The sequence below is a fragment of the Chaetodon trifascialis genome, chromosome 13 (genome assembly GCF_039877785.1).
Source record: "Chaetodon trifascialis isolate fChaTrf1 chromosome 13, fChaTrf1.hap1, whole genome shotgun sequence".
Lineage (NCBI taxonomy): Eukaryota > Metazoa > Chordata > Actinopteri > Chaetodontiformes > Chaetodontidae > Chaetodon > Chaetodon trifascialis.
The window spans coordinates 19238850-19251396 of NC_092068.1; the positions used below are offsets into that span (position 1 = coordinate 19238850).

The 12547-nt window shown below is 40.6% G+C and overlaps 1 protein-coding gene across 1 annotated transcript in view; it reads right to left on the minus strand.

Moving 5' to 3' along the window:
- Positions 1-12547, minus strand: part of LOC139341533 (ryanodine receptor 2-like) — a 62745-nt gene that overhangs the window by 26965 nt on the left and 23233 nt on the right. Inside the window, 20 exon segments of the mRNA XM_070978087.1 lie at positions 189-304; positions 624-747; positions 918-993; positions 1507-1584; positions 1735-1872; positions 2157-2246; positions 2417-2495; positions 2773-2936; positions 3963-4103; positions 4188-4278; positions 4840-5060; positions 5465-5634; positions 6114-6234; positions 7314-7422; positions 9341-9527; positions 10319-10454; positions 10944-11047; positions 11494-11626; positions 11896-12010; positions 12177-12453. Coding sequence (XP_070834188.1) covers positions 189-304; positions 624-747; positions 918-993; positions 1507-1584; positions 1735-1872; positions 2157-2246; positions 2417-2495; positions 2773-2936; positions 3963-4103; positions 4188-4278; positions 4840-5060; positions 5465-5634; positions 6114-6234; positions 7314-7422; positions 9341-9527; positions 10319-10454; positions 10944-11047; positions 11494-11626; positions 11896-12010; positions 12177-12453 — 2670 coding nt within the window.

The following is a 12547-nucleotide window of genomic DNA, read 5'->3' on the forward strand; positions in this document are numbered from 1 at the left end:
AAACTACCATGGTACCAGACAAAACAGAACGACATAAATAACAAAAGTGTTTACACATAATTTTCACTTAGGAAATAACCTTTTTGTGACGGTGCTGATCAAAATTACCCTGAAGTAGACTTACTGAGTGTACACTTAATGATCTGTTGTTCATTATTCATAAAATGAAGAATCAAAGTTAACATTACCCAGCTCCAACATGTGTTCTTGGGCATCCTCAGTGTGAGAGAGAAGCCGCTGAAGGAGAGTGTAGCCAAAACAGTTGGCTACGGCTGGAAAGTCCACCTCCACTGTCTTGCGATCCCTGTAGTGAAATCAAATAGGGCTAAAACACTACAACTTGAAAAGACATCAAGCTCTAACCTTAAACACCACTAAGTCTGGATTATGTATTTTAGTCGCAGAATTTTACTGCAAGAATAAGTGGGAAGTGGGAAGATAAAGAGGCAATTATTCACTGGTTGTGCTGCATAGACTGGGGTCTGATTGCTGTGATGCCTGCTAAACAGCGTTAAGAGAGCAATATCAGTGTGACATGAAAATGAAACAAGTCAATTGCTGCCAACCTCGTACGTACTGTATCTCATTGCCCTGTTGTAATCATAAGCTCATTCTGTACTCACCTCCACACAGTATAGCCATTGAGCTGAAGGAACTTGAGGACATCCTGGGCCCTTTCTCTGAATTTGGTCTTCTCCTTGGCAGTCAGGGTGTCATAGGGTACAAGCATTGAATGGCCACCCCCTCCTGAGAGCAGAAATGGGTCAAATACATTGTAATCTTATTAGCTGTTCTGCACTCCATAAGAGGAGAGGAGAGGAGAGGAGAGGAGAGGAGAGGAGAGGAGAGGAGAGGAGAGGAGAGGAGAGGGCTTGAGGGAAAGTAATAGAGTCATTGCTGACACCATGGTATTGTACCTTTACCCTCACGTTCCAATTTCTTCCTCTTAGCCCAGGCATTGTGGTAGTTTTCTGCCAACTGTTCGGCCATGGCCTATAGACAAAAACAAAATGCTAAAACCTCTCCTCCAACTGTCTGTCAGACTTGCTTTTACTAATTTTGACCACAGGAATGCACATCAGCTCAGATAGTATGCAAATGAGGCTGGAGGAAAGTCCAGGTGCACACAAAAACTACTTTCGTCAAGGAAAATGAGTCCTGAACTTCAAATATGTTACCAGCGGCAGATGTTTTATCTTTTTAAGGCAACTTCACTTTTCAGGCATTCAAATTTGTGCCACCAGCAATTTGCATGATTGCATAATATGACAACTCCCAATAATAATCCTGATTACATGCAATGAAATACTACTTGGATTATTCAGATCTGCAACATAAAGTGAAAACCCCTTTACCTTATACACAAATACTCATCATGGGCCCACAATACCACCACTGCAGATCATGTGACATGATTACAGTGGAATCAAAGCTGTACTTATTTTAATGGCGTATAAAGCAGAAAGAAAAGAAAAAGAAAAAAAGAAAAGAAAATGAATTACTGACACACTGGTCCCATGATAAGGTGATGCTGCTCATGTCCATAGGTTTGGGGCTGAACATTGACGCTCCTTCAAAAGACAGCTAGGACAGACAACAAATGGCTGATTACTCAATGAAAAAACATGTAAAATCCATAAGTAGAGAAGTTTACCTGTGAATGAGATGACTGGAGAGACATGTTTGGTCCAGAAAGGATAAGTGACTGTGGCCTATGAAGTACTCATAAAGTACCTGTCCTGACTGAGAGACTCTGCGTGCACATGTGCGGGTGCCAAATGCATCTCCTTCTTTTGTCCTCTCTATGGTCCATCCAAAGGCCAGCATACTCTTTATTGTCTCTTTAATTGCCCAGCGATATGCCTCCTTCTCCTACAACAAAACAGAAAATAAATAAACTATCATGTAAACCTGAAATTAACAGGTCAACGAAGGACAACATAAGAGCAAAACATGCTTGAACTTCATGTGAGCTGAAATGTGTGAAAAGTGTGTCCGATGCATTCATCAAAGACCATAAACTGAGGCATTTTGATCTTATACATTACATACACCACATTTGGTATTCAGGTGCTTTTGGGATTTATAAACTCACTGCGTTCTTTACTGAAATACATTCTCCCACACACACACGCACCATTAAAACTGACATCTACCTTTTCAGCCAGAGCCCTGTAGGGCTTGAGGAGAGGGTGGACCTTGGTGTTCTCACATAGCTGCTCCCCATGAACCCAGCCATTGGCGAACTATCAGTGAGAACATATAGATTCAGTGAAAATCATACATCAGAAATTATGCATTGTCAACATAATTTTAGCTCAACCTACCTCAACTAATTATCACATCACTACAGACATGTTCTGACACTTTCGAGCAGAATAATTATCTTACTGAGGAGTAATCATTGTGATATTACCTTGTCCAGTGACCACTTCTCGTGAGTATGCTCTGCGTACTTGTTCACTACAAACTCCAGTCTCTCTGGCACCGACATGCTAATGCAGGACGGAAATATTATATCACTTAGCTCTACTGCACATTACACATTTAGATACAACTGCACATCATTGGAAAGACTTATCAAGAGCATGAAAATAAATGTTTATATCAACACCCCTCTGCATATGCAACTTTGTCCTAAAGTCAATTCTGTCAAACAAATTACAGCTGACACTTGTCATGGAGCAAGACAGGTCATCTTCAGGAGATCCAGAATCAACATGTGCTACTTTCTATTCATAATCATTTAATATCCCTAAGTCAGTATCTTACCTGGAGGTGTCTACAGGCTGGGGGTCAAAGTGTCCTTCTGTGTCCATGGAGGCTTTTCTCTCTGATTGGGACATGCAGCTTGAGTCTATGTGGTCAGGAGGCAAGGCCATAGCCACCGCAGCAAGGCACTGGACACACAGCCTAAATAACTGAGGCTCATAGGGCTAGAGGGAAGGGAGGTATAAGAAAATAATGTTAGAAGGAGGAAAGAAGGAAAAAAGACAGCATGGGACATGATAAAACAGTGTCAAGGGAAGCTGGGCAATAAAATGGGACAAATAATACTGACATACAATATAGAGAGAAGAAAGATTTCAAAGATCTGATTTTGGGTATTTCAACAACAGTAACGTATCCTTTTTTTTTTTCTACTGTCCATCTGTGTCTGAATTTTACAAACAGAACACTACTGAGCTGAGGAAGCCATGTTATTCAATTCAAATTTAATCACACTGGATTAATAGTTTTGGAAACAAAGACATACCCCTGCTGTACAAACAATTCCCCTGAATTAAGTCTATCTCATTCAAACAGTGTCGCCATGTAAAAACCCTGTTAGAAACCTACTTAAGTGGCCAAGAGATTCCATTCCAACTGAAATACAGCTGCGAATCCCTTACCACAATAAAAGAAGTCTTGTTTACATGATGTGTAAGAAATCCAGTTACAGCAGAAAGTCAACACAAATCTGCTTACTTAGTGTAAATGGATGTAAACGCTGCGCATTATACAAATGGTAACATACACATAAATATATACACACTGTGCATATAGATATAGAAGTTACACTGTATCCCTCAATGCAAGTTCAACTGGTATGAAATTTAGTTTACATGACCAGTTTTGCTTACTGTGCAATTGCATTCAAATATGTCTCCACCTTTTGTTATTTTTCAGTTATAATCTACACATCATAGTACAATAAATAAGGCAACACAGCTGAACTGAGGCTAAGCTACAGAACGACTATTTCACTAAAGGCGAAAATCAAATACACATTTCTCCTGAAGCAGACTTTGAAAAGGACAGAAAGAGAAACGAGGGAATGAATCAATAGTAGGAACACTGTCAAAAAGTGAAACACTTATTCCTTCTCTGCCACTTTTCTGGTGCTCCAGCAAAATATTATTCTAATTCCAAATCATTTTAACATGACCTTGAGATTGACACAGGTATTCAGTATGGTTTACCTTCTTTGCCAAGGCCTTGAATACACCCCAGAACAATTTTCTAGACAGGTGGAGCTCTTCTTCAGAGACCAAACCGTGGTTATCCTGCCCTCCAGTTAGCGAGTAGTACTTCCACCTCTGCTCGTAGTGACTGGTCAAGAGCTTTTAGAGGAAAGTATTGAATTAGTAATTTTAACTTTGTGTATTCTCACATATACTGGAGTAAACTGCAATTTGTATATGCACCTTTAGAGGCATCTTGTTGTGGTCTGTGAGATGAGGGACATCAAAGACCAGACGTCGAAGAAGAGGCTGCATCATAGATGGTTGGAGTTTACTGAGGACACCAGTGAGTGCAGAATTAGTCATGAACAGACACATACCACATCCACCAACACACACACGCACGCACGCACGCACGCACGCACGCACGCACGCACGCACGCACGCACGCACGCACACACACACACACACGAGTGGTGCTATGACTAATTATTACATCTCACAAGAATGACAAATGTAATTGAGAACATGCCATGGGCAAGATGTTAATTAGTTAATTAGTTTAATTGGATTTGGTAAATTACATCCAAATTGGGAAAAACAGACAGTGATTCATTAAATATGAGTAGGAATAAGATTTCACTGATGTGTTAACAATGATATTTTGCCATTTCTCTGCTCAACAAATGAGAGACTACACTTGGTCAAACAGCAGAAAGACAGCAAGGTCAATGGATATGGGTAAATAATGGTGCGATAACAAACCACAGAAGATGCTGCACTGCATTATAACATATATAATCTATCAGCGGCTTGGTCTTTCCAATAATAATCAAGTGGAGACAGAACTCTAACTCTGTCGACTGCTCCATCGCACAAACGAAAAACACCATACCTGCACACAGCCAACAAGCAATCTTCAATAGTGTCTCTCTGAGCCTTGGTCAAGCTAAGAGCCCTGGAGAGGCTGTAGACTGCCTGGATAAGAGAATCCACTAGAAAGGCATGGTCCTCCAAAGCACAGAAGAGAGCTGAACATTTGGTGAGCAGGGGAAGCACAGTTGTACACAAGTATCTGTTGAGGGCCAGGGCCATATCAGTGGATCCTAAGTCAGCCTGCAATGAAAAAGAGAAGTTACACTTATGCAGAGTCCAATTAACAATGTGGGAAATAAACAGACAAGCTGGAATGAGGAGGCTGCAAAAAGAAACTCTTCCTCAGACTGAAAATACGCTTCATTTTACATATACTGTATATACTTATTGTAATTTGCGCAAATTTTAAGCCAATTAAGACATTAAAATTACCAAATATAATGTGATTTAGCACAGTTCATCACTCATGTTCAAAAAAACTATTGTACAGTCGATGCCAAGGACGAGGAGGAAAGAGGTGATATTTTTCATTGGTGACGGGGTGCCACTTGGATTAATACAAAGTCACAGGTCACGCCTACATTGTTAGACAGGGTCTCTCAAGCAGGTGAACAGGGCAACTGAATTGAATTTTCTCTGCTCACCGTGTCAAGAGAGACAGCTGCCTGAAGGTCAGGCAGAAAGCCAACATCTAGTAGGTGGAGAAGAAAACTCTGGTTGTCAATGGCATAAACCCTGTCCAGGAACAGAACCATGGCTGCCTTGTGGTCTGGGCTGAACACAGTGGATAGGTCAGGCTCAACCACCAGCCCATCTGGACAAACAAATGAAAAGTAAAGATTAGATGTTAAGACCAAAGGCTATGTTGATGTAATGCGTACTGTACATTCATCTATGCTACGTGTGCACATCCCTGTCATCCAATTCAATTCAATTCAATTTTATTTGTATAGCCCCAAATCACAACAGAAGTTGTCTCAGGACACTTTCCATATAGAGCTGGTACAGACCAAGCTCTTTTATTTACAAAGAAACCAACAATTCCCCCATGAGCAAGCACTTGGCGACAGTGGCGAGGAAAAACTTCCTTCCAGACTCAGCCATTCAGTCACAATCATGTAGATAATGGTGACGTAACAGAAGAACCAAACGGTCACTACAAAAATCTCAGATCTTAAAGGAAATCTTAATTTCACAAGTAGCCATTGCAGCCAAGCCAGGTTTCTGAGCAATGTCTTAATAAAAGTGATGTAAGTAGTTTAAGTAAGTGTATGCAGTGACTCATCATTTCACCTTTTGTCACTGAAGGGATTTGAAAGGAGATGCTGATAACTCCCTCTAAATCCTCAATGGGGATAAGCGACCTCAGAATGGCTCTGATGCGGATTGCTTCTCCTTTGCCTCCTTGAATCAACTGGATGACAATTCAGAACACAATATTGTTTTTGGGCAAGTCATTAAAATCTTCCACTGGATCACTGATGGACATCACACATAATCATACAGGAAATGAATACAAAGACAGATGAAGATGTAAACATATTATACTGTATCTGCAGTGTAAGGATGTACACTGTAAAATATTAGGGATACCTTCCTAATGTTGAGTTGCAGCCCATCTCGCAGTCTAAATGTAATTTGTGTCAAAAGTAGAGGAGCTGAGTTTATTTTTTGAAACATTGTTGTGTATCAGCTCTTGTTGATTATATCCTGCAAGTGTTGCAGTTCTGTTCATTTGTCTTTTGAAAATGTCCTTTTTACAACTGTATTTGCTTTTTCCCCAATCTTTTAAAACTTTTAATGGATTTTTTATTACTTCTGTAAAGTCTTTTTAACAACACAAATAATGGCCTCGTCTTCTTTTGCCTTTGTACTTCCGTGTCACTGCAATACAATAAAAATGCATCCTTTCAAAAGGCACATTTATCATCGGGTGCTTACGCTGACAGAAGTACATATGCTCACTCCAAAAGCTGGCCTAGTCTGAGGTTTTGCTGCTGAGAAACTCACACAAATCCTGATGGCTGAAAGCCAATTACTCTATTAATATCCAGTAAATGACAACAAGGATGTTAGCGTTTTAAAGGGCATGACAGAGCTTGAACTGGTATGGCAACATATGCATGACAAAATGTAAACTTAATGAACAGTGTTTCAAATATTCTATATATACCCATAGATCAATATATTGTGGTACAACTAGAAGTCTCAGTGGAGTTTAATCAGATCAATACTGTGATCATTAGTATTGAAGCAGTAAACCAGCATATGAGCAAACACTCACAGTTAAATATTTCAGTTTTATGTCTAAACATACAGTATGGGGACCAGGCCATTCTGTGGAAAGGTAAAAGCAATACACTTTATATTTTTGGCCTCATTCTGACTCATTCTTTAAAAAGCAGTTGCAGGCTTTCTCCATTAGGCTTTATTGTTTGAGCCATCAGTAGATATTGATGCGGAAGGGCTGCTGAAGGTTGGGAAAACACTCACATGCATCTCTGGAGCACAGCGACCCAGCAAGTCGATAAGGGCTGAGTAGAAGGTCATGATGGCGTGCCCCATGTGAATGAGGTCATCATCATTGTCCTGGACAACATCTCTGTTACAGCAAACAATCACAATTGTCAAAAGTTTGCCATGAGCTAAAAAAACAATTGAGGATGCTGCATTCCATCTATAAATGCTCCAAAAAGCCTGAGAAAATTACTTCTGAGACTTATTTATTATATATAAAAAAAAGGAGTGCTGAGCAGACCTACATCTATTACAATGTTTTACTACACCGGGAGACTTTCCATCATCTGTATCTAATATTTTGACGGTATTTTTGGGAAACCTTCATCGTTGCTGTTTACAGAAAAACATACAAAAATGTAATGCACTAAAACAATTGCACCGTTTGCAATCTGGCATTGTGTAGTCTTAACTATTGCAATGTTCAAAAACAGTACTTCATCCATTTGACAGCTTTTCATGCATATGCCTTTCAATGTGTGTGTGTGTACAATATCTACCCAGTTTCCTTTCAGTCGATTTTCTCAGTACAACACAAGATATCGCACAGCTGCACAGCCTGACTGAAGCCTCTATTCACGCCTTGAGACAGACATGACTTATGCAAAGCCCCGCCCCAGAAGTTGTCTTCTGTCCACCCCGTCCTCAGGACTGCAGCTTCTCTTCTCATGACAAAGACCAACAGGAGTCATATGTCCTATCTGTCTGGGGATTGTCCAAGTGCCCGAGTCCTATGCATTTTGTCACCACTTGCAGAGTTCAACCCTGGAGAGAAGGGTCATGCTCTTGGAAAAAATACGTGAGTCAAGGGACCCAGCATCGTCCAACAGAGAGGAGCTTTTGTTCGAAGTCTGGTAACTGAGCTAGCCACATGGAGTATGTTGAGGGGTTAACCGGGTTTGAGCCGGACCCCTCAGAGAGCACTAGCCAGCTGCAACTTAGGCTAGCTGCTCACCGTGGTGATGATGATGACATGTTGAACATTGGCTCGGACATGCATGAGATAACAGAGGATGAACTGAAGGTTTTGTTTGTGTATGATACATCCTTCTTCTCAATGTACCACCAGTGCAGCTGACAAACTGGAGGAGTGGGTCTCTCCTCTGCCCGGCTATGGGCACCATGTTGTATTTGGATCTGGATGGAGCCAAAAAAAAAAGTTGGTTTGGTCAATCCTCCACTTATTGTGCCATCCCACAACATGGGTCTGTCCCTGATCCTGGTGGACCCTCAGTGGCTGGCAAACTTGTGGTATGCTAAGGTAATCAGTCTGCTGGCAGCAAGGCCCCGCAGCTTATTCTCTAAAGGGAACTCCTCTCTCAACTCGCTCATCCACACCCATTACTGTAGCAGCTGCGAGCCTACCTGTTGAGAGGTCCAATTTAATAGCAAGGGGTCTGTCCCAAAAGTGTGGTGGCAACGATCCAAAATGCAAGGGCATCATCCACTGGAGGCCTATATGCCTATAAATGGTGGGCATTCATCCTGTCAATTCCTCTTTTAGCCTGTTCACTTTGTTCAAAGGTTACATTGCGCTGAATGATGCTTAAGATTATCCCTACAGCATATAGCTCTATGTGAGTGATATCTCTGCTAAAGCCAGCTGGTCATTACCATTTGGACCTGACAGCCTCTTTAGTGGCTCATTCTGACCTTTCTACTGGGTCCATGATGCACTGGAGTGCAGGAGGTTGGACCAGGTTGGACCATGAATACATGTGCCACACTGTATGTGATGTACCAAGTGAAATCAACTGAAAGGAAGCAAAATCTTATTACTATAACTTCTGTTCCCTGGACACAAATTAGGTACAGCAATCTGTGATCACCTGCCTTAAACGCGTTACTAGAGGCATCTTCAGTCCGGCCATGTGACGGTGATATCTCATACTATATGCATTGTACCTTATTCCTCTCCTTCAGGGAGCAGAAGTTATTGTGGTAACATCTCATTTTCAAGCTACAGAATTAAAGTTACTTTGCATGCAACATCTAATACTGACAGTGTCCTGTTGGACTGGTACGTGATGCAAGGTCTGTCCATAGAAGGGTCACTTGAGATCCTAATGGCCTCCTCCATGGCTGCCAGAAGACCATTTCCCCCATCACCTCGTAAGGCAGGACCAAAACACTCAGGTCGACGAATTAGCAACTTCAGCACCACATAAGCATTCTCCTCTACACTCTCCCCTGTGGTCAAGGAAGGGACAGAATATAAAGTCTGACCATGCGTGGGTTGGATGAAATTGTGGGCTGTGTGGGAGGTTATTTGTTTGTTTCTCTTCAGAATTCATGGGAGAGGAAATGAATAGCTGAAGAACATATGAAGACAATCAATAGAATGATACCAAGGTAAGCAGAATTCACTGAGATGCACATACTGCAGATGCCATTTGGCTGAATTGTCAACACTCTCAAGGACAATCTGAACTGATGCTTTCTGGGTACTGCTACAGAGTAAAAAAAAAAAAACAAAATAAAAAAAATCAATATCTGAAGAACAGAGAAGTAATTATGTCTATTGCAAATAGCTTACTTAATTGGGGCATGAAATGATGCAGCTCTTCTGCCTGTTTAACTGTGTTTTGCTCTTACTGTTCTCACACTGAAGCAAATATCTGAGAAGTGATAAAAGCCCTGCATATGTTACAAGTCTATGGTATAATTGAATAAAAAAGTATAACTGAATACACAATGAAAGAAATAATGTTATTAGCTAAATAATTTCAATTGACCGTTAAATATTAAAGGCTGCTAAAAGACAAATGTTCAAAAACCATAATTAAGCTAATCAAATGTCTGTAATGGGGCTGTAAAGTAAATATTAAAGTACATTTTAAATAATATGAACTGACTAGAATGATCAGAATAACATTTTGCAAACAACATTTGAACTGACGTGTTTCAATATTTTGCAATTTAAGTTATCACGGGATGTCTTGTGAATGAGAGTACTTTTTTGGGTAGAAATACAACATTACCATTACAGAAGACAGCAAAACGTAGAAAATCTAGGTAACGCTCGCCCTCCACAGGGTTCCATCCAATATCAGGGTAGCCTTTAGCCAGTAGCATCGGACAGCTCTGGAGACCACAGCCAGCAAGGTAGTGAACCACCTGGATAGCAGATCAGACTAGTTTTACAGCTACTGTACAAATAATGTGGCACAATAAACAGAAAGGCTGAATTTATCTTGTCTCAACATTCTGCTTTTCTTAGAAACTGAAACAAGAAATACAATTTCGCCTTTGCCTTCATTTAATTCAGGTAATTAGTTGTAGTCATGCAACAGGAAGAAAGCCATTCAAATGTGCTTTCTCTAAGACTCAGTCAGTTTTATGAATTTACAGCACAAATGCATTTGCAAGCTGCACAGGAGGAATGTGGTGGGGAGTTAACAGAGAGTATTATATGCAGAGAAAGTCAAGTGCCACCTAAAGACCTGAACATACATAAACAGAGATGAGTAAAAGAGTGACACTGCAAAATAATTTAGAATGGCAGATCATTTTTATTACAGAGCAGAGCATTTATCTGTGCACACATTACATATTGATTAAAATTAACAGCAGCACTGTAGAGGAGGGCACAGAATATAAACTCACCTTCTCTAGGTCAGGTTCCCTCAGTGCTAAGGCCAGTTCATTATTATCCATAACAGAGGCTGCTGCTACATCCAGAGGAGTGGCCCCACGCATGGACGGTGAAGCTACAGGAAAAAGGGATAAAACAACCTGAACAACTAATCCTAATACCTTTACAAGGTCACTGTAGTCCTAAATTGAATTCACACCAAAATGCAAGCAAAAAGCAAGTCAAAGGAACTATTTTCTCCATTTTCTTAAGGGCAGGATAAATCCTAGTAAAGAGGTAATGCAGACAAAACTCATGAAACAGATTTACTCTTAATAAAATATTTAAGCGAAAGGCTCAATGTTACATGTTTGAATTTGAATGCCCATTCAGCACTTCAAACTAAGGCCTCAAAAATTACCAGAAAGTTGAATCAACACCTCTCTCAAAAAGCGGAGCATTATGTGCTTGAAGCCTTGATGAAGCCTTATTATAATGTAACGCATTACAGCATATTTTACAGGAGTTTCAGCTACTTTGCATCTATACATGTACACAGAAAAGTGAGAGAATAAGATTTACCAAGACCAACACTGCTGTTTTCCAGCAGGTAGCTGAGATGGTCAAATAGGGCTCCCTGATTGTGACGGCTAATGCGGCAAAAATAACACAGGAATCGACAGCAGCTGGCCACCATCTTGGGAAAAGTTATCTCCTAACAAAGGAAAACAAATGCAAGGACATAAAATGTGAGAAGGTAGATAAAATAAAAAAAAATAAAAATAAATTGACTGTACTGCAGAGTATTGCCCTATTAATGATGCACATCAGCTCACATATTATTTTACCTTTGGTATTTTTAATCATTACCCTTCAGAATGCAGAAAACCGATACTGTTCAAGTAACAAAATACTGAAAAAAAACTGCTTCATTAATAAAATATATTTTCATATTATCACTATGAATTTCAATGTATCCCTCACCTTTGATTCCCCTTCTCCTAGAACATTGACCATCACTTCCATCACAGTTTCATGCATCCCCAATGCCCTCATTAGGTTGGGGTGCTGGTAGAAAACTTTATTATTCATGATGTCTCTGTACATAAAACAGTGCATATAAATAAATGAGAAAAAACAGTAAGAATACTTTCTACAACACAGACGATACATCGGTAATAATGTACAAATAATTACACAAGGTAACAACCATCACGAGGTGTCAAAAGTAGCAAACCAATGTTGCATTGCAAATGTCTCCCTACCCTAGTTTTCTGATCATCAACCTCTCCTCTTCCTTTCCCATGCGGACACTGAGGAGGGAGCGGATTTGGCTCAGGGAGGACAGGAGAGCCATGGTGTCCTCTACAGAAGCCTGGCTGATGGCATAGGCTCTGCTGAGGGGTCCTGCCATTTGGCCACCAAGGCCTTGATACTGGCGGTGCAGCAATAAGAAGACAGCCCTAACGAGCTCAGGGCTCTCCATCTCAGTCTCTTGAGCCCAATGCACCATCGTCGCAGAGATCAGCTTTTTTAGGGACTCTGAAGAAGAACCAGTAGGTGAAAAGTGGTGATAAAAGTAGAAGAGAAGAACCCTCCCAACCTTGTGTTTAAAAAAGCAAGGCCAGCTGTTCCA